At 40.8% G+C, this 27,938-nt stretch overlaps 1 protein-coding gene across 8 annotated transcripts in view; it reads left to right on the top strand.

The window, feature by feature from the left end:
* The first annotated feature begins 250 nt into the window (after nt 1-250).
* Nucleotides 251-27,938, top strand: part of ANKRD44 (ankyrin repeat domain 44) — a 317,692-nt gene continuing 290,004 nt past the window's right edge. For 6 of the 8 annotated variants that reach the window (XR_013762680.1, XM_079132583.1, XM_079132580.1 and 3 more), the window contains exon 1: nt 252-483. Coding sequence is in view for 7 of the 8 variants with exons in the window: in XM_079132583.1 (XP_078988709.1) it covers nt 457-483 (27 nt within the window). In the remaining variant the exon portion in view is untranslated. Of the gene's footprint in view, nt 484-27,938 lie in introns of all 8 variants that reach the window. The other 2 variants (XM_079132577.1, XM_079132581.1) reach the window with 1 other exon arrangement.

The following is a 27,938-nucleotide window of genomic DNA, read 5'->3' as shown; positions in this document are numbered from 1 at the left end:
TCCGGCCGGGGTCCGGCTCGTTGGGCTCAGCGTGCAGGTGCGGGAAGCGGGCGCCAGTCGAGCCCCGCGGCGGCGCGCCGGGAGCGGGCGCGGGCGGGCGCCGGGGGCCGCCGGCTGCGAGGCGCGGCGGCGGGCGGCAGGAGGCAGCGTCGGCCCAGGCGGCGCGGCCGCGAGCAAGCGAGCCAGCGCGCGGTGATGTCAGTGGCGGCCCGGCTGGCAGCAGCCGGCACTTCCTGTATAAAGGCGGGCGGGCTCGGCTGCAAACCCTACTAGCCAGTGTCAGCCTCTCGGCGGGAGGAGGAGGGAGGAGGCAGAGGAGGAGCAGGGGGAGGGCTGTCAAATTCGGGAGCCAGATTCTTCTCCCTTCCCCTGGCAATCCCTTCCGCTTCCCCGGCTCCTGGCGTGACATCTGCAGACCCGGGACCTGTATGTGTGTGTTCGCGAAGGAGCGGAAGAATGGCAGTGCTCAAACTCACTGATCAGGTAGGGGGCGGCGGCGCCGGCGGGCGGGACGCGCGGGCACGGGGCGGCGCGGAGCCCCGCGGGGGGATGGGGGCGCGGCGCGGAGCGCGCCCGCGAGCTGTTTACTCGCGGCGCGGGGAGGAGTGTGTGCGGCCGCCGGGCGCCTCCGAAAGCCGGCGGCTTGGCTTTCCCACTGTGCGGTCCCCGCCCAGGGCCGTCGCAACAGTGCGCTGGGCTCAGGCGCCCTGATGCGCCCAGGGCTGGGGAAGGGTCCGCTAGCGCCTGGCGCAGCCCACACGCTGGTGTGCGGGTGTGTGCATGCGGGTGTGCGTTGTACACGGGTCGTCGCCGGGCAGGGGGAGGGGAGGCTGGAAGCACTCCTTCGGCTCCTACAGTGCTGCGCAGCTTGGGCTTCGCCGGCCCGTGGCTGCCCAGGGGCTGCTGGTTCGCGCCGCTGGAAGGAGGACCGAGGACGCATAAGGAGAAAGGATCGCAGCCTGGGACCGCTCCTTAACCCAAGCAGGCGATTGGCACACATTGCCTCTCTTGAGTGGTCTTTATCCGTTTGATTTGACATCCTGACTTCCTCTTTAGTTGCCCGGACGCTGTTTGTGCGTAGTGCGGGATGGGAACGGATGGGGACGCTTGGAGACGCGCTCTCGGCTCTGGCCGGTGTCTGAGTGGGAGGTGAAGACCAGTCTGAGACTCCAGTTCCAGGCACTGGGCTTATGCCTGTGTCCATCAGCTTTGTTGCTTTCCTTGCTGAGACACCACACAGGGCAGCTCTGGAGTCCTGGCTTGGAGATGTGGGATTATTTCCTGAATCCAACTGACAGTTCTTAGCTGCGGGTCTGTGGGATGAAACCACCTCCCCCTTCTTTTGCGGACTCTGGGACTCTTAGGACATTGACACTCACAGGCGCCCTACCAGGTTGCATGACAAAATTCTTTGCATCTCTTTGCACGAAAAAGGGAAACAGCTTCCTCCTCCCTCTCTATCCCCTCCCATTTATTTGTGGATAATGAAATGAACATTGTTTTGGGTTTCCCGATGAGCAGAGAGGCAGTCTTGACTAATACGTGGGGTCAAATGTACCTGCCCTTGTATTATATTAAACGTCTCAAACTTCTAAAGTGGGCTGCATCTTGTTCCTCTTTTTTTCTTGTTAAGCTCCAGCCAGTATCCTGCAACTTAAATGCAATTGATTGCCAAGATGATTTGCAATGATGCTGTGCCCTTTAGAATAAAAGTTTCCGGTTTGTTTTCCCTAAGTATTCACAGGTTGTTTTCTTTCTTTCTTCCTCTTTCTCTCTGCCTCTCTCCCTCCCTCCCTCCTTGGAAGAGGTGCTTAAATCTGTCTATCTCTTTTTTGGGAGGGTGCATAAATCACTTAGTTAAAACACATGCTACCATTAAATTCAGAACGAAGAACAGCTAATGATTGTGATGAATGTACTTGTTCACATTGGTTTCTGAACATTTAAAAGTGTTAGTAAGTTGATATTTGGATTTCCTCTACCTTTTGTTCCCATACTTTGCCAACTGTTAGACATTTGCTTTTTTTTTTTAATCTTACGGTTTTAGTGTGTACTTTGCTGGTATACATTACTATCCTTGCTGTTAATTCCTAAATCTGCAAAGTACAAAAAATGGTTCCAAGAGGCATTATTATCACACACATGGAAGAATTTCACATAGAATTTTAGAGTTGCAAGGATGCTAAAGATCATCTAATCTGTATCTCTCATTTCTAAATGAAGAAGCAGATCTTCAGAAGGGAAGCAATTCTTCCTCAAGGACCACAGCTATTGACCTGTAGAGCTGGAACTAACTCCTGTCTCCTGTCTTCTAGCTTCCTGTGCTTTCTGCTAGAAGTTGTAAAAATTGCCGGATGTGTTGAAAGGGTTACAAGAAGGCACTCTTTCTTAAATCAAGATGTCAAGATCAACCCTAGTGAAAAGTATATTACCAAAAAAAAAAAAAAAAGTAGACTACTGGTCTTAGAAAGAAAGGAAGTTACTTCTGAAAGGCTTATCAGAGTAGGGGTTTCAAAGATGTTTGTCTTATGTTTTCAAATACATCCTCTTCCGTCCCCCAGTAAACTAGAATTACTCTGGAGAAAAAGAGATGCACAAACTTCATTTGTGCAAATCTGAGGAGTTCTAAGATTCGAGAACATCTGAAAATTGCCAGTCTGTCTTGGGAAAAACCTGCAGGAGACTGTGGGGAGGTGGTCTAGGCAGGATGGTGTAGGGTGGTGAGCAATGGTGGTTTCTGTGTTTCTTTAGGCCAGGAAGTGTGTTTTTCTTTCCTTATATAGTCTTACTTTTTCTGTTTGAAACTCAGTTCTTAGAAGTTGGTTCTTAACCTCATATACTCACTTTGACAACCTTTTGTTTGAGCCCCTTCTAGAAGAGTTCTGCTCAGTCTCTGGGAAGGAGCAATAACTGCTTGGAAGCTCTGCCTTGGAGTTTGTAGGAGAGTGCCTTGCTCTCCACTCAGTGGTTGTAAGACAACCATTTCTTCGTTCCTTCCTCATCTGTTAAATCTGTGAAGTGGATCTATCTTTATTTATTTGCCATTCTGGAGATTAGACCCAGGGCCTGTGGATAGTAGGCAAGTGCTCTGTCACTGAGCTATATTCCTAGCCCTGAATTTTGATTCTTGCCACAGCTTTTGGATTTTTTTTTTTTTTTTTTTTTTTTTTTTTTTTTTTTTTTGAGGACACAGTCTTGCTGTTGATAACCTGAGTATCAAGTTGTTTTGGTTTGTCTTTTATTATTAAAATTTTTTTTTTCTCAGTACAGGGGATAGAACCCAGGGGTTCTTTACTATGGAGCTCTATCCCTCCTTCTTTTGTTATTGTGAGACAGGATCTCATTAAGTTGCTGAGTCTGTCCTCCAACTTGTAATCCTCCTGCCTCAGCCTCCTGAGTCTTAGGGTGTACAGGTATGCAGACAATTCTGCAGTGACCTCTCAGTCATGCAAGAGAAGGAGCATGCTTTTTTCTAACTGTTTTGGAAAGTAAAAAGTAAAGGGGAAGGGAGAGGCCATTGTGGTTTTTAGTCTTTTTTTTTTTTTTTACTATGAAAAGGAACTGGGAACCATTGCTACAAACAAACTTGGCATTTTGCACTTCTGCATTTGTAACTGTGTCTCTTCTGTTTTCTTTTTTATAGGATACACATCATTTTTCTTGCACAGCTTTAGGGGGCTCAACCATTCTAGTTTACCCAGGTTTCCTAGCATTTTGTGCTAAAACTGGGATATTTCCAGGTAAACTGAGAGAAATTGGTTACCCTATGCAGCAGAGTACATTCTCAATTATGTGATTAATATAATAGCATAATTATTCCTTCATGATTATTAAGATATTCATTTATATCTTTGGAAAAGTGAGATAGTTGTAAGTTTGAGAAAGAAGATTTTCATCACATACATATGTAACATAGTTTGACTTGAGACAGCTCTGAAACTTTTCGCAATTTGATTTGAAATTGAACTTTTTTGGAGTGTTCCTTATGACTTTTAGTTAAGTCACTGCAGTGATTTAAGTGTGTGGTCATACCTTCAGCCTGGCTTCTTCATCCGAAAAATTTTTTTCAAAGTTATAAAATCCGGATGTAAGTTCTATTGGACTTCTAAAATTTGCTAGTGGCAGCAGAACACTACCTGCATTTCTCTGAAGGCTGTCGGTAGACAAACTGCTTCAACTGCTTCGGCAGGTGGCTCTTTTGGAGCTTCCTGCCTGGAGGCCTTCTGGTTTGGTGTCCCCTTGCCAAGTCCTAGCTCACCCTTGAGTCACCCACCTCCTTGCCAAAGGCAGTGGCTGGCAGCTGTGGCGGCAGCAAGAGACTAGAAATCCTGTCACTCTGAAAGCAGGATTTCCACTCCATAGTGTGGGGCTCTGGGTCATGCTGTGTATTTTATTGGGCTGTCCTCCTTCCATTGGTCCCTAGAGCATGGTCTTAAAGCAAGCATTATGCTGCAGTCCAGCCTTCAACACAGAAGAGGCGAAAAGAAAGGCTTTAATTTTTGGATCCTTTTAAAATCATTTTTGGACCCAGGCATGTAGTTTCGGGAACATACTTAAGGCTGGTATTTCATGGCCGATGCCTAATAGTGGCCTACATTTATTGTGCCCTTATTGTATGTTGGGCCCTTCCTGTGAATCATCTCTCTTAATCCTCATAGTCACACTAGGAGGTAGGTGGTGGTATGATTCCTATTTTATAGATGAGAAAACAGGAGTAGGGAGGCTAATTGACTCGTTCAAGGTCACACGCCCAGTAAGTGATTGAGCACAGTGTCTTACCCTGGCAGTCTGATTGCACAGGTGTGGCTCTGACCACAAGGCTATACTTTTCATAGTTGAAAGGGCAGTGCAGATGTAGGCTAATGGACACCCACTCTTATTTACAGGCAAGACATTGGATACGCAGCATTCCCTGCCCTCCTCTTACCTCTTAGGGTCAGACTTGCTTCTGCTAGAATAAGGAGCTGCTCGAGCCTTCTGCTCTTGCTTGGTGTGTGTATAGCTTACACCTGGCTTTTGTCATTAAACCTTGCCACCTTCCTGCTCTGGTGGATGATGTGTTGGTAGCTTGGCGATTTTATTTTCCTTGCTTACATTTTATATAACACATAAAGTGTAGTCATTGTAAGAGATCAGAAAGCTAGATAAGTATAAAGACAACTAGTTAAAGCTATTTGAAGTCTCTATACTCACTACTTGTGACATTTTGATGTCTTTCCTTCTAGTCTTCTGTTTAGGTAGCCCAGGTACAATTTTTAAACTTTCCATGTGATAATATCAGTATTTTTCACTTGTGTACATAGCTGATATCTATGTTCTCTCGACCAGTGGCTTTTCTAAATAATCTTAAGCTTCTCTTAAATGCTCTAGCTTAAGTCCATCATCAGCACATGAAGCCTAACTAACCCTGGGTTGGTTGAACCTATTTAAAAAAAAGACAATTTCAGCATTTACTTCCTCTTTTCTCTAAATAGAGAGTAAACACATAAACTCAGAAAAGGTATAATCATTGTACCAGAAACAGGACTGAAACATTCTTTAAAAAGTTTTATATTTCAATGATATAATGTCAGTTCTTACAGGCCAAAGTATAACATGAAATAGCTTAAAAATAAGCAGGCTCTACAAATATCCAATAATCCTGTGTTTTTCAAACTTGGGGTTTAGTATTATTTAAAGTCCCTTTGAATGGGAAAATTGCTGGCAACTGGCTCGTTGTTGGTTTTTTTTTTTTTTTTTTTTTCCTGACATACTGCGTATGCAAACAAACATTTAAAATGTTTGTGGATGATTAGGAGCTATATGGATTTAGGATGACCATGTAATTTTTAAAATCTAGACCAGGACACTTTTGAAAATGATAGGGGTATTATTAAACATTAAGCTGGGAATTGGATGTGAACCAGGACAGTCCAGGTTAACCTGGACACTTGGTCACATAGAGTCATCCATTGATTCTATGTTTGCTCATTTCAGGCTTGACAGTGACAGTGAACTAGTTTGACTAGCAGACTAGTCACTATTTTTCGAGTCTGGTCTACTCTGGAGCAGGTATGACAAAGACTGTTTTATGGCCTTGAGAAAGTCCAGGATTAGAGAAAATGGCTTCTGTCTTGTGCATAGACTCTGAGTAGTTGGTCACAGGGTTGCAGGAGCAATCTGATAGAAACAATCTGACTCTTGCAATCAACAATGGGGGACAGTGTGATGACTTGTGGGGGTCTCTCAACCACATTCTGTGTGGATGAGAAAAGGGTTAATTGCCAGAGGATGGTATTGGCTATAAATTGATCAATTACCAATAAACTTATCTAATCAATAAACACACAAGAGCCAATACTCTTTTCAAATGAGAGGGGGCATGACAGGTCCGGCCATACCAGCTCTGGCCTCTAACAACTTGGAGTAGACCAGCTCTTTTTTATTTATAGACATACAGGTAAAGGGGGCCAAGACTGGAAGGAGCTTCTGTGATGGACAGGATAGGGTGGAGTTAGGGGAGCCATTTGCTCAGGGAAACTAGACAGGGAACTCTGATTCTCCTAGATAAGGATGGCTTCCACAATGACTGATCATCAGTATTTGCTATGGGCATCAGTGTACCTTGGACATTAGCCAACCCTTGACAATTCAAACTAAGCTCTATGGGCTTCAGGTTCGTCTTTGGAAAATGAAGACATTGAACTGATGCCCTGAGGGTGCCTCAGCTCTGCCCTCTCCCTGTGTGACTCAGGCCTTGTCATGGAGGCCTATGTGATTGTCTTTCTTACAGGTGGTCTGTGAAGGGTATATTTGCAGGTGAGCCCTAATTTGGCTGTCTAGGTGACAAAATCAAAGGTCTACTCAGGTACCTGAAGAGGTTTGTAACCACATTCTATGATTTAGGAACTGATTCTCATTCTTCCCCCTGTTTTAATCTATGGATAATCCAAGATCATCTATTTTATAGATTGTTCTTTCATTACCCTTTTATTTACATCTTATTTGCCTCAGGCTGCTTTCAGAGGTTGAGAGAGCAGGCACTTTTTTCTTATCAGTGTTCATGTTTCAAAAAGTTCATAGCCTAAGAAGCTGAAATGAATGATTCATGAATCTAGTGTTAAATTATGGTATTTACAATTTTAGGGATTGTTTCATTTGCCGCCTCTGTTGAAAACTGAAAAATTGTCTAGTACCCTATTAATTAAATAAAGTGTTTGACCTGCTTTTGGGCTGCTTCAGGCTTTACCAAACCAATATTTGCTTGTATTTCTTGGCTTTCACATGCCTGGAGTTTGCCTCACTCTTGCCCCAGTAAGTTTTAACCATCTCACTGTAACCCTCTAAGGTATCTTTATTACCAGAAGACCATTTTGCTCCAAGGGAGCTTCCAGCTTTAGTAATATTTTAGAAAGATTTATAGAAACATCTGTTTGTGGCCTAGACATGGAAATTCAATCATGGTTCTAACCTGTCTCTAAACATTTTAGTATTAAATTGATTTTGTTTTGCTTTGGTTTATTTAAAAGAACATCAGCCTGGGAATTGGAAGACTTGGTTCTACTCATGGTTCTTATAATGATCCTATGACTTTGATCAAGTCCTGGCCTTAGTTTCTTTGCCTAGAAAAAGGGGGCGGAAAGTAGAGAATCCTTTCAACTCTTTGAAGCTCTACCTAACATTTTAAGAAAGCTTCCCACATACCTCACTGTCCATCTTTTCTCAATTTGTGGAATCTGATTTGAAAAAGTCGCTGCCTTCCACGAACTTCTGGTCCCTCCCACTGGGAGTTTTAGAGTTTCCCAGGTCTGATAAATACAACCTGACTTTTGTGTAAGAGTCAGGGGTCCTTGCCCCAAGAAGGGCATCTGGGATCTCCAGGAGCCTACTGGATGTGGGGACACAGCACTCCTGGGACTATTCCCAGTGTGGTCCTTTGGGAAATCTCTTGAACTTTTCTGAATGCAGGGCAAGAGGCCTGATGGTTGCAGACCTCCCTGCTGTCTCTCATGAACTGTGGTGAGCTGGGATCCACGTTTGCCATCTTCAAAGGCGCTGCCTTAGCAAACACCCTGGGTTCTCCCAGGCAAGCTGTGGCTGTATTGAGGTCCGTGGTAATCACTGGGTTTTACAAGTCTATTTCTCGACCATTGGCCTGGACGTTGGGTACAGTTGACACGGGAACTACAAGGAGGGAAGGAAAGTCCTGCATGTAATCACCAGGCTATAATGTATAGACATGGTCTGGATTCTGTGGAGGAGACTTGTTTTGGTGCCTAAAACTGATTAAGAGGAAGAGAAAGTTTGGAAAGTAAGCAGAGGAGAAGGGTAAAAACTGAACACCAGGCAGAAATTCAGGTCACCTGGGACAAATCATTCAACCAGAAAGTGTTAAACAATGACTCAGAGTGACTGATACCTGTACCCCAGGAATGAGCAAGATGGTTTATTGAACTTGAGTTTGGGAAAGAAGATATTGAAATTCAATATTTCTTTTAGTCATTCCTTTAAGTTTTTACTTTTAATGTCGTTTTTGTACATGTTATCTGCTAGTACCATATAATCCTTTTGGCTCTACTTTTTACTTTTTGCCAGCTGGCCAAAGCACCACCTGGATTGGTGGCAGCTCTGGCCCCATCTGATCTCCGCTCCAGCATTCCACTCCCAGCATAGCTGTAAGACCGATGGGACTCAGATGATGTCACCCCTGTGCTCAAAACCCTCCAATCTCACACAGGGAAGGATAACGTCATTGTATGACCTGTTAGGCCCTCTGCATGCAACCCTTTCTACTTAGTCCTCGAGCCTCACCTCCTGGCTCCTCAGCTCCAGCCACTGTGGCCTGAACATGTCAGGTGCCTCCTGCTTCAGGACCTTTGCACTTCCCTTACCCTGAGAAGCTCTTCCTCAGATGTGTGCATGGCTCTCTCCCCTCCTCAGGTCTCCTCTCAGAAGTTACCTTCTTAGTGAGGCCCTCTCTGGCTACTGTACTTAAAATGATCACTCCCACATTTCCTGTCTGCCTTTCTTTAATTTTTCTCCATACTACAAATCTCTCATATCACATATTTACCCACAACCCCCTCCCTTTTAAATAAAATTTTATGTATGGGAGAGAGAAAAAAATAATAGGGCAAAACAAAATTTTGGGGAGGGGATTGGGTTAGTTCATTCACTATTCTATCTTTAGCACTTAGAACAGTGTAAGGCACCTAGTGAATGCTCAATAAATAGTTGTTAAGTGAATGAAATAAATATGTAAGTATATATACATATATACATACTAGGAAATTGGATTTTCATTCAGAAAAATTTAAATGAAAAAATTTTGTTCTATTAAAAGAGATCACATTATCTTTTCTGATTACATTTCTCTGCTTTTAAAATAATTAATTTTTAAAAAATTTCTCCACTTTTTAAAGTGGACTTTTGGTAGTGGGGATGGTTAGTGATATAGTCGATTCTTTGTAAATTTCATTTTTTCCTCTCAGGGGAAGTATCAGGGTAATATTAGGGGAATGGAAATGTTGACCCTAAATATTATGGGAAGGGGCACTTACATTCATGGAAAGTTGATCCTCTTTGTTTTCAAGCATGCAAAGAATGTTTAAGAAGCACTATCTATACAGCAATGACTCTGCTGGGGCGCTCTGCCCCCCTTCTTCCTACAAAAGACAAGAATAGGTAAGAACAGGTACAATAAAATAGAAACCACTTGTAGAGAATTGGAAATGAGGAGCTAAGACAATGATCATGTTATACGCGATTTAACCCTGACTATTTCTATGAGAGTGCTGATCATCATCTCATTTTATAAATGAGGAAAATGAGAACTGAAAGTTTAAGTATTTTTTTTTCCAGTACTGGGGATTAAACCCAGGGCCTCATGCATATTGGACAAGCACTGGACCACTGAGTTACATACACCCCCAGTTCTTTAAAAAATTTTTATTTTCAAACAGAGTGTTACTAAGTTGCTGAGGTTGGCCTCCAACTTGAAATCCTCCTGCCTCAACCTCACAAGGAGCTGGGATTATAGGTGGGTGCCACCACACTCAGTGAGATTAAGTAATTTGTTCAGGGTTCTATAACTCTGGGAGTCACACCTGGGCAAAGCTTGACTCCAAGGTGCACATCCTAAGCCTTATACTTCTGGTTTCCTGAAGAAGGTGTGGTAACACAAGAGGCCCTTTTTCTCTTGGGGTTCATGATCTAGTTGGAGAAATGATATTAAATGCCTTATGCATGGAAGACCCTCAAATATTTATTGAATACATGTGACATATGAAACAACTATTAAACCAGATATACTGTAGGTGTAAACTATATTTGGGGTACTAATTAGGAACTCTGGGAGTCCAGAGATGAGCAGAGCAATTAAGAAAGACTTCAGGGAACTAGACTGGGGGAGGGTTACTGGGGATTGAACTCAGGGGCACTCAACCACTGAGCCACATCCCCAGCCCTGTTTTGTATTTTATTTAGAGACAGGGTCTCACTGAGTTGTTTAGTATCTTGCCATTGCTGAGGCTGGCTTTGAACTCGAGATCCTCTTGTCTCAGCCTCCCGAGCTGCTGGGGTTACAGGCATGTTTCATGGTGCCCAGCTTAACTAATATTTGAGGAAGGGAATGTTTAGGCAGCAGTTGGGGGTGAGTGACATGCCATATACCTGTCAGGTAACCTGTGGACTGAATTTACTGAGGCATAGGGTTCTTGTTAGGTAGAAAGAAGAGGGAAGTAAAGAAATATCTAATATCCAAAGTGGAGGGCTGGGGATATACCCAGTGGTACAGTATGTGCCTAGCATGTGTGAAGCCCTGGTTTTAATCCCCAGTACTTCAAAACAAACAAAAAACCCAAAGTGGATAGGAGAGGTGTTTGTACATTAACAAATCTTTCTCATGAGGTCTTCTGATAGGTACTTTGTTTTCTTCTGGAAACTTGAATTAATGAGGTTTGTGCATGATATTTACAAATTAATTTGTACCTACCTTGTTCCAAAAAATATTGAAACATAAGGTAAGGTGAGACTTTTTGGGTCCTTCTGTTTCCATGATGCCCTCAGCTTAAATAGATTGTTGCATTAGTTACTTGTCATAGCAGTATTTTATGGACAAACAAGTATCCTGGAGAAGCAAGGACTTATTGAGAGAGCTTGGATGGTTTCTGTAGGACATTGACGGAATGAGGTAGTAGGTGGAGATAGGTTGTTTTTAACCTTATAATTTTTAAAAAAATAAAAAAAAAATTAGCTTGCTATATCTAGACAATGAGAAATCACTGGGAAGAAATTTCCTTAAAAATATAAAGTGAATTGCAAGAAATAAAAAGATGAAAGGGAAGGGAAATATAAACTCACAGATTGAAAGATAATTTAAAAGCTGATTGTCATGAATAGATTTTGATTCTGATCTAAATAAACTTAAAAAACATACTTTTATGAAAAAACTGGGAAAATTGAATATTGATTAGACATTTAATGATTAAAATGTGAATATGATGTTGTGATTCTATGTTAAAGGGAAAAAAAGTCCTCTTACAAAACAAGGAACAAAACCACAAAACTTCAGCATTTGCCTTGGGCATCTGATTAAGTCATTGACCATTACTTTTTGAAGTTATTTCTCTTTTTACTTTTTCTTGCTTTTTTTTTTTTGCTCCTCCAAAGCCCTCCATTTTCATTTCATGGAATGTCTTTAGTTATTAGAATCCTTTTTGATTATCAAACAAAGCAAATAATTCTGCTAGTTTTGCTGTCTAAAGTAATATGCTTCTGAGCTGGTTGTGAGGTCCACATTGATTGACTTAGTCTAAGTCCTTTGTAACCAGTCAGATATTGACTGGATCCTATATATTCTGTATATCCTATATATCCAGATATTGAGCTAAATCCTAGCTTATGTGCTTTCAGGAAGACCTTGACTCGACTTGTTCTTATAAAGTATTCCAGTTTAAGATACTTGGACGGAAATTTAGGTATTAGAGTTGACCCATCATTTTGTTAGCATGGCTTTTAAACTATGTTGCTATGTAAACTGTGTAGTTTTAAAGGGCAGCGAGAAGTTACAAGGTCTCAATTTAATGACCTGGCTGCCATGCCTTCCTACTCAGGAAGTGGGTATTGCTTGTTGCCTTCCATGGTTTCAGTGTGGCTTTAGGATAGGCTGGAATATCTTGGTTCATTTCTACATGTATGAAAATTCTTCCATGGCCTTCTTAGTGGAGTCCAGATTTTTTAAAAATTTATTTTTATTGTAACAAATGGGATACATGTTGTTTCTGTTTGTACATGGAGTAACAGCATACCATTTGCATAATCATACATTTACATAGGGTAATGATGTTTGATTCATTCTGTTATTTTTTCCTTCCCCCCACCCCTCCCACCACTCTTTTCCCTCTATACAGTCCGTCCTTCCTCCATTCTTGCCCCCCCAACCCCCCACTATGTGTCATCATCCGCTTATCAGTGAGATCATTCACCCTTTGGATTTTATCTCACTTAGCATGATATTCTCCAACTTCATCCATTTGCCTGCAAATGCCATAATTTTATTTTTCTTTATAGCTGAGTAATATTCCATTGTGTGTGTGTGTGTGTGTGTGTGTATACCACATTTTCTTTATCCATTCATCAATTGAAGGGCATCTAGGTTGGTTCCACAGTCTGGCTATTGTGAATTGAGCCGCTATGAACATTGATGTGGCTGTATCTCTGTAGTATGCTGATTTTAAGTCCTTTGGGTATAGGCCGAGGAGTGGGATAGCTGGGTCAAATGGTGGGTCCATTCCAAGTTTTCCAAGGAATCTCCACACTGCTTTCCAGAGTGGCTGCACTAATTTGCAGCCCCACCAGCAATGTATGAGTGTCCCTTTTCCCCCACATCCTCTCCAACACCTATTGTTGCTTGTATTCTTGATTCACCCCATTCTAATTGGGGTGAGATGGAATCTTAGTTTAGTTTTGATTTGCATTTCTCTTATTACTACAGATGGTGAACATTTTTTCATATGTTTGTTGATTGCTTGTAGATCTTCTGTGAAGTGTCTGTTCATATTCTTAGCCCATTTGTTGATTGGGTTATTTGTATTCTTCGTGTAGAGTTTTTTGAGTCCTTTATATATTCTGGAAAGTGCTCTATCTGAAGTATGAGTGGCAAAGATATTCTGGAGTCCAGATTTAAGAATACTGTAGACTATAAGCTCAAGAAATGGCTAACTGCCACTTGAGTAAATGATACTGTCATAAGTAATTTAGAAGTCATGTGACTAAGTTACTTGGAGTCTCCATGTAATTATGTCTTGGGGCCCCGTGAGGTGAGTGTAAGTTTTCCTTTTTGTGTTCCATTCCTTAGTAGCAGAGAAGAAAGAACCTTCTAAGGGGCTCTGCTATTTTAGAAAAGGGTCTTATATCAAGGTTCCAGGGTACTGTACATATGCTATTTTAAAACACTATGGCATCTCATTTGAGTAGATTTCAAGAATCTGAGGTAAGAGTGGTATGTATGGCTGAGAGAATCCTGAAGTTGATGTTGGAGCTCTGTTTCTCCCTAGCTCTATCTGGATTTCTGTGACACAAATTTCCTCAGCTGTAAAATAGGTATAATAACATTTGCTTTTGGGGGAAGTTGTGACAATCAAGTGGGAATTGCCTTTGTACAGCAATTGGCCATTTGGTGGTCCTCAATGAATGGTCACTGAATAGGGCTGGCTCCTCTGGTGTGAAATCAGACAGACCGTTCTTTAGGTCAATTTCAGCTCTATAAGAGTATGATTTTAACTATTTTTTTCCTTTAAATTTTATTTTTGCTTTATCTGGTCTTTCTAACTTAAATAACATTGTTAGAAAAAGTTGAATTGTAGCATATCAGATCCTACAATTTCAGAGTGCTTTTCTTTTATTTTGGTTTTATCATATCAATTGATTTAGTTTATTTGACAGAAGAATCTTTGTTTAGATAGATATAGTAGGATAAATGTGTTTTGGTAGGATAAATGTGTGTCGAAAAGATTTGTGTAGTCATACTTGATTTAATCTGCCAAAAAGAACTCTGAAAAATCACAAGAATGCCACTTCCTCTTTACAGAAGTATAACGGTGTTTTTTTTTTTTTTTTTTTTTTTGAGGAAGTGCATAAAAGCAAAATAGTTTGATAGAACAATTTCATAAAGTCATCATGAAAAAAGTTATCATGGTAGAATGTCTGAAAAGCATTGCAAAATTTTAAGTCTTGCGTGAATATGTAATAGGTATAAAACCATGAATGTTTCTGAAAAAAGTGATTTAAAAAGTCAGATGAAGTGTATATTGTAAAACATCATTTTAATTTGGGATTTTTTTTTTTTCTTTTAGAACTACCGGATGCTATTTAATGAGGTGTGTGTGTGTGTGTGTGTGTGTGTGTGTGTGTGTGTGTGTATTTTAGCTCTAAAAACATATTTTAGTTATCAGTGGAAATATAGGGCAAAATTTAAAAGGTTGTAGGAAAATGAGAACGAGAATTGGTACCAAAAAAAGAAAAAGACAAAAAAGTGAAATAAAGAAAAATAGGAAATGAATTTTTTTTTTTTTTTAAAGGAGAAAGGAATTAGGGACGGAAGGGAGATAGACTGTGTTAGTTTTTGAGAGGTGTATTAGAGATGCTCTTGAACTTTAAGTTGGATTGGTTATCACCTGGTGTATTCTGCTCTTTGCAATAATTGGCATTGATCACTGCTGTTCAGCCACATTTACATTTATTTCTAGGAGTTGTAGGATTGGAAAGTGGAGATTGTTATTTATGTTGCAAATGAAAATGACCAGGACTATAGCTCAGAAGGCCGAAAAGACCAGGCTGATGGGTCTGGGGCCCAGCAGAGGGTCCTTCCACTGATATATCAAGAACCTTCAGCATGGGTATTGTGATCAGCAGAAAAAAAAAAAAATCATTTTATACAGGGTGAAGGAAGGCATTGGGGCTACTATGACTATAGCCTGTGATGGCTCTGGTTTTAAGTTCCCCACCTCTTGTCCTTATGAGTTGAACTCAAAAGGACATTTTTCATCACTATTTTACTTTTTCTATCAGTCTTCCAGAGACAGACTAGTAATTCTCTTAGATTTGTTCTGCTATGAATTATTAGACCCTGGCCAGTCATTATATCTCTCTGGGCCTCAGTTTCCCTTAAGAAATGAGGATGTTGGTTTAGATTATTTTCTAGTTGCTCCAGTCTTCTATAGCTCTAACTCACATTTTGGCAGACTACTGTCCAAAGGCCAAATTTGACTTGCCACCAGTTTTTAAATGACCCATGAGCTAAGAATAATTTTTGCATTACTAAATGGTTGAAAAGGATCAAGAGAAAAATATCTTGTGACACACAAAAATTTAATATATGCAAATTTCAGTGTCAGTAAATAAAGTTGTGTTGAAACATGTCCTCCCTGGTTTGTGTATGTATCCTCTGTGCCACTTTCAGGCTGCCACAGTGGAGCTGGGTAGTTTCGACAGAGATTGAAGGATTGGCAAAACTGAAAATATTTACTATCTGACTCTTGACAGAAAAAGTTAGTCAATCCCTGCTGTAACCCCAGGGCAGACTTGGGACCATGCTTTTCAGAAATTGAGTGCTATAAGTGTTACCTGAACTCTACTTTGATCTACATTTAATTAGATTAAGATGGGAATTCTTGCTGCTCTTTTTTTCCAGGAGAAAGTAGAAGCTTAGTTAGCTTTCTTGGTATGTTTTTAATTAAAAAAAATTCTCTTTAAAACAATAGTTTGTTTGTACTCAGACTCTTCCTCTAGGAATCACTGTAGAGAAAGAGCCATATGTTTATATTTTAAATTACTTGCCTTTTAAACTGAATTTTTAGATTCCACATGTGGACCCTGAAAAAGTTAACATGTACTTTTGATGCACTCAAAGGCTCAGATGGGGAGGAGCCCCAATCGTATTTGAGAGTGAAACAGAAATCTTAGTGCTTTTTATTTCCCATTGTGCCCTAAATTTTTAGTTTCTTGGGGTAGAGACTCTTGATTGATATAGAGCTGGAAATGACTTCAATTTTATAGAAAGATAACTTTAAACAAACATTTTGAAGGTACAAAGAACTATAAAAGGAAGTTAGAAATTAAATAATAGGAATGTTGTCTACTTATCTGGTGTTTCCCATTATCCTGGAAGGTTCTCTCAGGAGCTAAGTCTGGTGGTTTCTGTGGGAATTATAAGTGTGCTCATGCATGTGTATGTGAGCGCACATATGTGTGTGGTTTCCAGTGTTTGTTTCATTACAATTGTAATGAGAATCTGCCTCCTGCTCCTGCACTTCTAGTCAGTTGAGTTTTTATAAAACCCCTCCCAGGTCTGGAGTTCCTTTTGATCTTGGAAGAAGATGGGCACTTTGAACTGATTAGTGGGGGGCAGAAGGGAGGTCAATCAACACATGTTACCATTCATCTTAAAGTTCCTTCATTTTTTTCTCTTCTGATTCATGAGAGAGAAAGAATTAAGACTGAAGATACTTGTTTATAAAGAAGATTTGTAAGGAAACTAATGTAGTGTTAAGCTTTGGAAAACACTGCCAGTGACTTGTAACCTAAGCTCTCTGGAGACATGCCATTTTCTGAACATCATGAACACTGGCATCCCCATTTCCCTATGAGGGAAAACTGAGGCTGGTGGTTATTACTTAACTTGCAGATTCTTAGTAGAGGTAAGAGCTCTTGTTTTCTCTGGCTCAGTCTGAGGTGCATTTCATTTGCCTGTCCAGTTCTTAAACAGCACGTTTAAAACCACGTGTCATTTCTACAGTTATATTTAGGGTACAGCCCGAAACACTGTATAAACACCCTGGAATGGAGCGGTGCAGGCTATGCCTGGGTAATCATTATGTAGTTCCAGTATCATATCATCTGCATTATCCAGATTAGAATGTGTCACTCACTCCTAAGTTGGTCTAGAAGAGGGAGCCCATTGTGTTCAGGGCCAAAAGGATATTGCCTCATCGTTCTCCTTTGGGTGAAGACCTTTGTGTAACACAGAAGACTGGAATTTACTGGTAATAGTTCCCTCAATACTAAGGCTTTCTTACTCCTTTTCCCCTAAATACCTCCATAATGTGCTTTGTTTTCTCTTCTAGAATTTCATGAGAAGTATCTGGAATTGGCTCTCTGAAGGGAAGGCCTGTCAGAGGACCGCTTAGATGCATCTAAAGGCAGATGTGTTTAATGAACACTTTCGTTTTCCTTCTTACATGAAGGGGGCCAGTTTCTTCACTGAGCCTCTCACTTCTGGTTTTAGTCCATTTTTAGCTTCTTGATTAGTGTGTGACTTGGGAAGGTCAGAGCTAAACCATTCATTTGCTCTTCACTCCTGGGGGAAAATGTTTCCATCTCTACTTTTTTAATATGCTGGACCCTGGTGAACTCAGTATAGATTAATAGTAATTGTTGAATGAATGAATGATCTGTTGCCAGTTCGCACAACTGTTTTTGCCTACTCCACTATCCTTCCCAGTTTCTTTTTTATTCTCCTGGGATCTTTACCATGAGACAGGAAGTAATGAATTCTTTTTGTTGTGTAAATTGCCCCATTAAAAGGATGGGTGATAGAAAATATTGCAAATTTTTATTTTTAGGTGGACATTTTTCTTGGTTAAATGTGTGTAGCCAAGAACTTGGGGCTGATAGCTCAGTGTGTCGTGACATGAACAGATTGGAAATAGCTTACCCCCAACACTTGTTAGTCAATGAAATAGTATAGGAAGACATTTCTTGTTCATCATTTTTTTGTGTGTGTCCTGGGAGTTTGAGACAGGCTTTAACTGGAACAGCTCTTTCAAGACCTGCACAGGAAGTCACTGTTGATGTAAGTGCTTAGTGTAAAGCTTCTAGCTTAGTTGGGCCCTATGGAGTCAGGGTGTGATTCCTACCACCCATCCTGAGTGAACACAGAGGGGGCCAACCCAGGAGGGTCTCACTGCAATATTTTTAACTCCAACTCCTTCTTCCAAAAGATTCTTTTAAACTGTGTGTTCCCTTTTTTTAGGTTGACATCTAAAGTCTTTCACCATAAAAGAAAGATACAAAGGATGTAACTCCTGGCACAATATAAATACTGATTTTTTTAAAAAAATGAAAACATTATATCACTGTTTGAAATGTATTGAATGGAATTTAAACACAAGTGTCATTTGATGGTCCCCACCACGGTCACTTAAAAAAACACGAGCAAGCACTTCTTTGGTTTTGAAAATTTTACGTTGTTCCTTCTTCTCCTTGAACTTACACTTTCTTTGCATTTCCTCATGTAGAAGTTTTTAAATGCCTCAGCTTCCTGAGTAGCTGGGATTACGGGAGGACACCATCCTGTCCAGCTAAGTGCTCTTTACACATATTTCACTTAAAACTATTATAAATTAACTAACCCCAATAACCTTTCTTTCACAATCTTTGTGTTTCTATAGGACAATTCCATACTTGATGAGAAGTCAGATTTGTATGTTTGAGAACTAAAACTTACCTCTCCAAATTTGAAACTTTATTTAATTGCCTACAAAGATTTCCTCTCAGATATGTTAGATGAGGTCTCAGTCCTCCTTCTTACATGCCACTCTGCGCAACTGATCAAATAATAGCAGGATGTAAATGATGGTGCTTCTAGTTAGATTTTAAAATTCAGTTAGAGCCCAATGTATTTGAAAGCTCACTTTTCACATTTAAATACTAAGATCTTGCTTTTATAACTGATATTCAGGCAAACCAGTTGCTTGAGGGAGTACATCTGATGGCTACTTGGTTGGTTTGTTGATTTTGGAATTAGGTTAACGAGTCCACTGATGATATCCTAGATTGAAAATAGATATATTTGGGCAGTTACCTTCTGATAAGTGTGGTAGAATATTCAGATATAAAATTCAAAATGATTATAATTGCATGTGTATGTAGAGTGGATTTGTCTGACTTTTCTGTGTAGCATTCAACAGCATCCGAAATGGTTCTTCAAAGAGGATTCTGATGATTAGTGTTACTGGTTCCCATCTAGCTCTTCTCTATACCAAACAGAGACACGGTCTCTCTGCCAAGGACTGTGATGTCACGGGCAGGCCATTCTACACAACAGTTTTTCTTACACTTTTCCTTTTCTGTAGGAGAATTAACTTCTTCTTCAGCTACTTTACCCATTTTGTTTTTCAGTTGGAGCATATGTGCTATCATATTATTTAGGACATCTACAAAGTATCAATTCTTTTTTAATCGACTTTATTTTTTAATCGACTTCATTTTTTTTGTGTGTCCTGGGAGTTTTAGGTTCACAGCAAAAATGAGTAGAAAGTACAGAGGATTTCCAGATAGACTCTTTATCCTTACCAACCTGCCCATTATCAACATCCTCCACCAGAGTGGTACATTTGTTATGATTAATTGACAATGATGTGTCATTAGTACCCTAAGTCCTTATTTACATTAGGGTTCACTCTTGGTGTTGTGCATTTTGGGGGCTTTAACCAATGTATGAGGACATGTGTCTACCATTAGAGTATCACTCAACAGTTTCACCTCCCTGAAAATCCTGTGTGTTCCTCCTGTCCATCCCTATTGTCCCCCTAACCCTGATAACCCTGATCTTTTACTGCTTCCATAGTTCTTTCTTTCCCAGCATGCCATATAGTTGGGTAGTTTCTTTTTAAAATAGATAAAATTGAATAAAAAATTTTGTAACTTTAAGGGATCTTAGAGATTTTCCATTCTGTGGCTTTTTTTTTAAATTTAATCTTTATTTTTCGATTTTTATGTGTTGCTGAGGATTAAACCTAGTGCCTTCCCCATGCTAGGCAAGTGCTCTACCACTGAGCTACAGCCCCAGCCCTCTATGGCTTTTTCATGTTTACCAAAGTTACAGTTTTTCAACAGTTTGAATAGAGACCAACTTGTTCAGTTTCATAAGCCAGAGAAATATTTTGCATGATTTAAAATCAAGTTAAATATTTCTGGGAGAGGTAAAGAAAAGCATTAAAAAAAAAAAGTTGAGAAAGTAGAAATTCTTTCTGTCCTTAGATACTCCTGAAAGAATTTTTAAGCCAATTTTGATTGCTATTTTGATCGCATTTAGGAAGATTTTAGGATTAAGCAAAATGAGATTGCTTTTAGATTGAGACCACTAATATTAAATAGAAATATGTTCCATTTTATTGTAAGATGGGACTGGAATCCATTGAGGCACAAGATGTTGGGGTGGATAACATGCTTTAGTAGTGTCATGGAGAATCCTTGTCAAGTGGCAGATGATGACATTGGCCAGCCAGTTGTAATGGTGAAATGCATGTGCTTTCTTTCTGGTAGCTAGCTTATCTCTACTTTATAAGTTGGGTTGGTAGCACTATCAGACTCATCCAGAATTAGCACTGGGCTCAGGTGTAGATGTTGGAATGGTAGAATGTACTTCTTTTGGCTCTTAGCGATAAAACTGGAAGACTCAATTTTGTCTGAAGGTTCCCAGAGGTGATCACAATGTGTATTTTTTTCTCTCCAGAATCTGATACTTTATCATTTTATCAATCTTTTTAAGCTTTATACAGGTTCTGTGTTAGCCACAATGGGACTTTATGCGTTCTTTCCTCTTGGTTTTTCTATAATCTGTTGAACCAAAATTTATTTTGCAGGAACTTGTAACTAGGACATGCCTGAGATTAACAGGGTCACTGACTTTAGGGCTGTGACACTGGCTGTTGCTGGTGTTAGAGGCTCTTGGTGAGAGATGAAGTCATAAAACCACCGAAGGATTTGACTTCTTGAGAGAGTAAAAAATCTACTTAGCATGTTTATGAGAAAATAGTCATTACCCCATCAGAGGCAAGCATGAAAACTCCAACATCCAACCAGAGTGTTTCCATAGCTTGACAGGTTACTTTAACCTATGACTCCCTGACTTCGAACATATTTTCTCAAGTTGTTCTATCACAGGCAGGCTGCTCTGTATGGATCAGAACTCAGAAGAGGAGCAGGTGGGAGCCGAAAGCCATGGGTAGTATTTATGGCATCAGACATGTTCCATTGACTAACTCTTGGCTGTCACAGCTCCAGCCACATTCCTGTAGAGAGGAGGTTTGTGGACTCATTTATAGATTCCCCCCTGCCCCCCGAGATAGGGTCACGCCCAGTTGCCCAGGCTAGACTCAAAATCCTAGGCTTAAATGCTCCTCCTGCCTCAGCCTCCCAAGTTGCTGTGACTACAGGTACATTCTACTGCTCCTGGTTAACATTTTGCATTGTGGCCACAGGTTTTGTGTAATCTAAATTCCCTAACTTTTATCACTTCCTGTAGAATGTGTTGTAGATGGGCCAAAAATTGAACTATAGACTAGTGGGTAATACTCAGACTTGCTCAGAGGGTAAAGTTTCTGGGTTGCCTTTGAAGTGCACATTGCTTAGAATGCCACAAAATTGAAATCATAGGAGAAAGGTCTTCTTAACCAGCTGAAGAAAAGTTTCTCTTGTAAGTATTGAAGGTCTTCATAACTTAAAATTTAATAATTTAAAAGCTTCAGAGGAATTGTGTTTCTGGAATTTTGTTTAAACACACACATACATGTGTACACACATGCACATACTCATGGATGTGTGGGCACACACATGCACACACAGTGGTTTTTGACTATATGTTGCCTTAAGTTCTCATTTGACCATCTGGTGTAGGTAGCTTGGTTGTCCTTGTCCAACACAGGAGAAGTGACACCATGCTGTACTGGTTTAATGTTATTATAGTGAGGCCTATTGAATTAAAAAAAATCCATTATGTTGAAATCCTCTAGGGACAAACAAAATGAAATGCAGTTCATTTTTTGACCAATAAATATTTATTGGGTTTCATAAAACTTCATGCCAGTCTCTGGGCAGAGCCCCTGGATACATCTTTTAATACCTTTTCTCCTGAATGTTCAATATTAATTTCTGTGTTTCTATATAAAGCAATTCAAGTAAAAAATTAATAGTGAAACAATTGCTAGCATGATATAGCTCTTTAATTATAGTAAATATTTAATGTTCTCTTACAAAATAATTGTATTCTTAATAGAAGCCCAACTGTTGAAAGTGCACCAAATTAAGTACCTGATGATAATAATCAATTTCCTATATATTTAGTCTTTTCTCCCAACTACTCCTTGCTCCTGTTTCCTGAAGCCTCTCCAGCTAAGGTTTTGTTTTTATTTTTTTTAAGAAGTCTTTCATTACTAAAGTGTTCTTTACATGAAATTCTTCAGCCCTGGTCTGTACACAACATTGTTTTTCTAGTTTTATAAAATGGGGTGGTATATGATAACAAAAGTATGGTGAAAATATAGTAAAAGAATAATGTTCCCTTCTTTTCAGTGAATTAGGAATTAGCACACTGTCCATAGACAGTACTGCAGAAAGGAAAAAGAGTAATTGAGATTGGTAACATGTGGCTTTAACTGGTAAAATGAATGTGTCCATTAGTGATTGACCAACATGGGTAACTGGGCTTATCAAGTGATAATGAAACCTCTTGGGGGCTTTTACTTTCATGGCAATCAAGCTAAACTTGAGTGCTATTCCTAGTCCACCAAAATGTCATCAGCGACTGACTTATCAAGGACCATGAATTTCTCATCGCAGATGCCCAAGGTTTCCACATTCTGCCCCTCCATCCCCACATAATTTGTTCTGACAGATTTTAAACCATGGCGTCAGCTTGAGATCTGTTTCTCTGTAAGCTTGTGGTTCGGCACAGGTAACTGAAAACAGATGTGCTGAGCGAAAACTCCACTGGTTTTCTTAAGCTTTTGGTGATTTGGGGGTGGGGAGTGAAACTGCCTTTCACAAACCCTTTGTGCTTTTGTTACATGTGCAGTTTTCTGATCTCAGCGATGTCTGCCCACGTTCTTTCCAGATGCTTTCTGGCTGGGATTGCTGACTTAGGTGGAGAGGAACCATAGACTCCTTTTCTCTGTGCTAATCTCTTTCCTTGTCTGTTTCCTGTCTGCAGACTCCACATGGCCCTATGAGACCCAAGGTGATTTTCTGACCCAGCAATCACCTGTTAGGATTCTTCTGTTAAACACCATTAAGTATATTGAACAGCCTTGACAGAGTGAAGTGGCAGTCCTATTACCATGTCTGGGCCCAAAAAAGATGCAATACTTGGACAGAAAGGAAGAAAAGTTGATGTTTTAAAGTCTCATGGCCAGGAGTGGTGGCGCACGCCTGTAATCCCAGCATGAAACAGGAAGATTGCAAGTTCAAAGCTGGCTTCAGCAATTTAGGAAGGACCTAAGCAACTTAGTGAGACTGTTTCAAAATATAGTATAAAAAGGGCTGGGAATGTGGCTCAGTGGTTAAACATCTCTGGATTCAATCCCTGGTGTGTGTGTGTGTGTGTGTGTGTGTGTGTGTGTGTGTGTTGTAAAGGATAAATACTTGGATGATTGTCTTGGGAACCCAGTGTCTGGACAGGATGTTACCTGAAAAGTGACTTCCTGGTGGATATGGGATTGGAGCTGGGTTTTAAATGCCTCATAGTAGGACAAACTGGGAAGAAGGAGGAAGGGAGCAAAAGGAAGGCCTGAGGAGGGTTTCCAGGAGCAGCAAAGTGAGCAATTTGACCTCAGCAGAGTTTTTGTATAGACAATAGTGGGAGGCTAAATTGTAGAACACAGGCATTCCGGTTTCTGGAGACCCCCCCCAAAACCCACTAAGGAATTTGGAGTTCATCTTGTGACCAGGGGGAGCCATGAAGACCTTTGCTCAAGGGTTGTGATGTGTGCAAAGCAGTGTTTTAGGATGAATAATCCAGCCATGATGCACTGACAGCTCATGTGCTGCCTGGGCTGCATGATACCCTTTCTCAGGCCTTCTTCCAATTAGAAATGACTTTTTGTTGTTCCTAGGTGGACTCCCCAGCATTGTGGGAGGAACTGACCCTCACAATCTTGTTACTTAGGAGAGGGGAATGTAGTATCACCAGCTTCTCTAAAATCCCCAGGGGCGATATTTTATCAGTCTTTGAAATGTGGGCTCAATGACGGAAAGGCAATCCACTCTTCAATACAGCCCTGCTAAGCTCAACCCTGCAATCATGTGGTTATGAAATATTATCCAGCCTGAAACCATAAGAAAAAAAAAAAGCCCTCTTAGTCTGACTTACAACACTTGATACGAGAGGCTAACCTTTGAAGGGATGTGGAAAAAGTGGAGAATTGCTGACTGCACAAAATGCAAATGAGAATTCCATGTGAAGGGATTCTTCCCTAGAGTTTGTGGAATTTTCTTCTCTCGAATGTTTGCTCCAGACCACACCACCTGTTTCTGCTCCAAATGTTTCCAAGGCCAAAGGCTTCTGCCTTAGAGACTTGAGGTTCTTGTTTGCTGGTGACTTACATGTCGAACCTAGGAAAGGGAAAAGGATGCAGGGGAAGAGAAGGTGGGCAGAGGGACCTTTTGGTCTTTTGGCTAATAAAAGCTGGGACATGGCCTTTGGCATGGACGTGAAGAGCCTTGATCATTCCCTCTATAGATAAAAATAAGTTTTGTATCTACCTGGGTACACATTCACGATGCAGAATACAACACAGAATTGGATGCATTTCATCTTCATTTCTATTCATCATTGACTATTTCTGTATTAGACTGGAGAAGCTCAGCACTTTGCAATTTAACAGCTAGTTAAACACCATTTAACCCCTTAGCACTAGCCAATTGCTTTGCTACCAACCTTGTTTCCATCCCCATCCTCCCCACCAATCCTGTTCTGATTACTGCAGTCACTCACTATTAGGCTAATTTGCTGTCCTGGGAGACGCTGTTAAGATGGCTCTCTGATTAGGTGGGAACTGATTAAGCAGAAGCTGCTTTATGCTGTCACTAGATCAGTGAAAGCAATGAGAGAGCTCCAATTTTGAGCCTTCTTCCATTTTGTTGTCTCAATTAAGTTACTTTTCTATGATTTGCAGCTCATTTGCATTGCTGAGTCCTGAATGCCTATTCTCATCTTTAAGGCTTCCCAACCATATGAGAATGATGTATGCTAAAAATCCCTCATAATACTGGTGATTTCTGGTTGTCCTCCTGAATGCAGGTGACAGACTAGTGGCAGGATGGAAATGAAGCTTTTGGAAAGAGATCATGCTTCTTGAAACTTCCTGCCGCCTCTCCTCTCCCCCTTTCCTCTGGTCCGGGTTCTGAGTATTAGATGGGTGGTTAAGCCCTGTTCTCTGCGACTGGAGGACCCAAGTTTGAAACCTTGTGTTAAGTTTCTTGACCTAACTAGGCTTCAGTATCTTCCTCTGAAAGACCTGGCAGTTAAGGTATTTACCCCAGAGGACAGCCCTGGGTTTTGACAGATAATGTCTGTAAGGGCTTCTGCAGGACTATTCCTCAGAGATGAGATGCTTGCTTTTCTGGTTTTCTAGATCCTCACGTGAATACACCTTCCGCCAGTCAACCCCACCCGCAAAGCCAGCGTCTCCCTTTCCTCAATTCCCATAGCATATTTGTGTGTGTGTGTGTGTGTGTGTGTGTGTACCAGGGATTGAACTCAGGAGCACTCGACCACTCAGCCAAATCTCCAGCCTTATTTTGTATTTTATTTAGAGACAGGGTCTCACTGAGTTGCTTAGTGTCTCACTTTTGCTGAGGCTGGCTTTGAGCTCTTGATCCTCCTGCCTCAGCCTCTTGAGATGCTGGGAATACAGGTGTCTGCCACCACACAGGGCTCTCATAACTCTTTCTGGCATTTAACAGTTATATGCCTTACATTGCAGTTACAGTTTGATCCTTCCCTTTCTGACTATGAGCATCTCTGGGTTAGGGAATGGCATGGCTATCTCCTTCATTCCTGTGGGAACCAAGCCTGGGCTTGAAAAGAACCCCACACATACTGCTGAATTCCAGCCCCAGAAGACATTCTTCCGGGCCTGGGTTGGAACCTAGGAATCTGGATTTTTCACAAATGCTAAAAGTGTTTCTACTGAGGCTGGGCTCTGAGGCTATGAGCAGGCCTCAGATCCCAGTTATAGAAGTAATTCTATAGTAGTTTCCAACCCCATCAAACCCAACATATATATATATATTTTAGTTGTAGATGGACACAATATCTTTATTTTACTTATTTATTTTTATGTGGTGTTGAGGATTGAACCCAGTTCCTCACATGTGCAAGGCATTTTACCACTGAGCTACAACCCCAACCCCCTTTGATACATTTTGAAACTTTTTACTTTCTGAAATGAAACTCATAGATGATAGAACTCACAATAAAACACACACACACACACACACACACACAAACACACACACACGTTGCTAATGATATGAGGAGAAATAACATGAAAATAATTTATAATGAAATAGCATGTATTTCAATGTGTATGGTTACACTGAAGATGTAATGAGAGTCATAATCTTGTTCTTATAATAAATTACTTTGGAATTGAGGAATATTCAACTGAATAGTACCAACACTCTCTCTGTAGCCTTAGAAATAAAGCCTAGGGGGCTGTGGTTGTGGCTCAGTGATAGAGCACTTGCCTAACATGAGTGAAGCACTGGGTTTGATCCTCAGCACTGCATAAAAATAAATAAATAAAATAAAGGTATTTTAGAAAAGAAATAAGGGCTAGGGGCTGACATGCAGCTCAGGGGTACAGTGGATCTTTTGCTTTCTTGAAACTCTGGGTTTGATTCCCAGCAACCACACACACACACACATACACACACACAGAGGGCTATAGGTCATTGAGGATGTGCCCAGTGAGAAAAAAAAAAAGGACTAAATAAATTGTGTCTTGTCTATCACTAAAAATATGACAACTCTAAATGTAGACCAATACTGATGTATTATAGAGATGACTCGTTAATCATGAGTAATGTTCCTATAAGTGTCATGATTTTCAGAGATGGTAAAATACTTCAGTAAAATTCTGAATAAAAGTACATCCTTCCCTTAATTTATAGGGTTATCATATTCCTAGAAAATTCAGTATATCTTGCTTGAGCAAATATGGAATGGAGAGTTAAAAACTAGACCCTGATAATTACAAACATTTTTTTTTTTCTATTTTTGTGGAAGTTTTGTGGAAAGTGGGACAATCCATCCTCAAGAGAGACCTTCTGGAGCATTGCAGTACTCTAGCATTCTTTTTTTTTTTTTTAATTTTTTTTTTTAGTTGTTGATGAACCTTTATTTTATTCATTTATATGTGGTGCTGAGAATCGAACCCAGTGCCTCACATATGGTAGGCAAGCGCTCTACCACTGAGCCACAACCCCAGCCCCAGGACTAGCATTCTTGCTCCCACTCCCCAGATACCAGTAGAACAATCATTACACCAACTGAAGCCCCCTGCCAGTTGTGAGGCCTTAGGGGCAGTACAGCCCCTCTGGAACCACTGCCCTGGAGGTAAAAGAAGCAGGGCCTGGAATTTATTAGCACCCCTAATTGTTGCCCCAGTGGTTGCCCCTGGCTCATGGTAGTCTGTACATATTTGGTGAATAAATGAATAAGTAAACTACAAAACTTGAATACTTGACATAAATAGTATGCTTCTCCCCAACCAAAAAAAAAGTATTTATGAGAATGATTTTTTTTTTTTCTCTGAGCTATCATTGCCCTCCACTCATTGTCATATTATACAAACCTGGGTACTTAAAACTGTGTTGAATTCTCTAGAGGAAGTGATGCTTGGGGCACAAGATGCTCATTAGGGACAAGCACTTAGGATGGGGTGGAAGCAGAATTGGGTGGAGGAAGAAGTTGAAGAGGCCTCAGTCACCCTGGCTGGAAGCCCTGGGGTGAGTTTTTTGCAGTCCTGGTATCCTACTTTGGGCAAGAATTGCTCAACCTTTGCATTTCTGCCACTCAATCACCAGAGTCAGACTGTCCTGGCAGGAATGGCAGGGAGGGCGTGACCATGGGTTAAAGGGCTTATGCAGCTAAGGCTGCTCCTGAAGTAGCTGGC

This window comes from Sciurus vulgaris (genome assembly GCF_902686455.1).
Source record: "Sciurus vulgaris genome assembly, chromosome: 3".
In the NCBI taxonomy this organism is placed as follows: Eukaryota; Metazoa; Chordata; class Mammalia; order Rodentia; family Sciuridae; genus Sciurus; species Sciurus vulgaris.
This window is presented reverse-complemented; position numbering and strand designations above follow the sequence as displayed.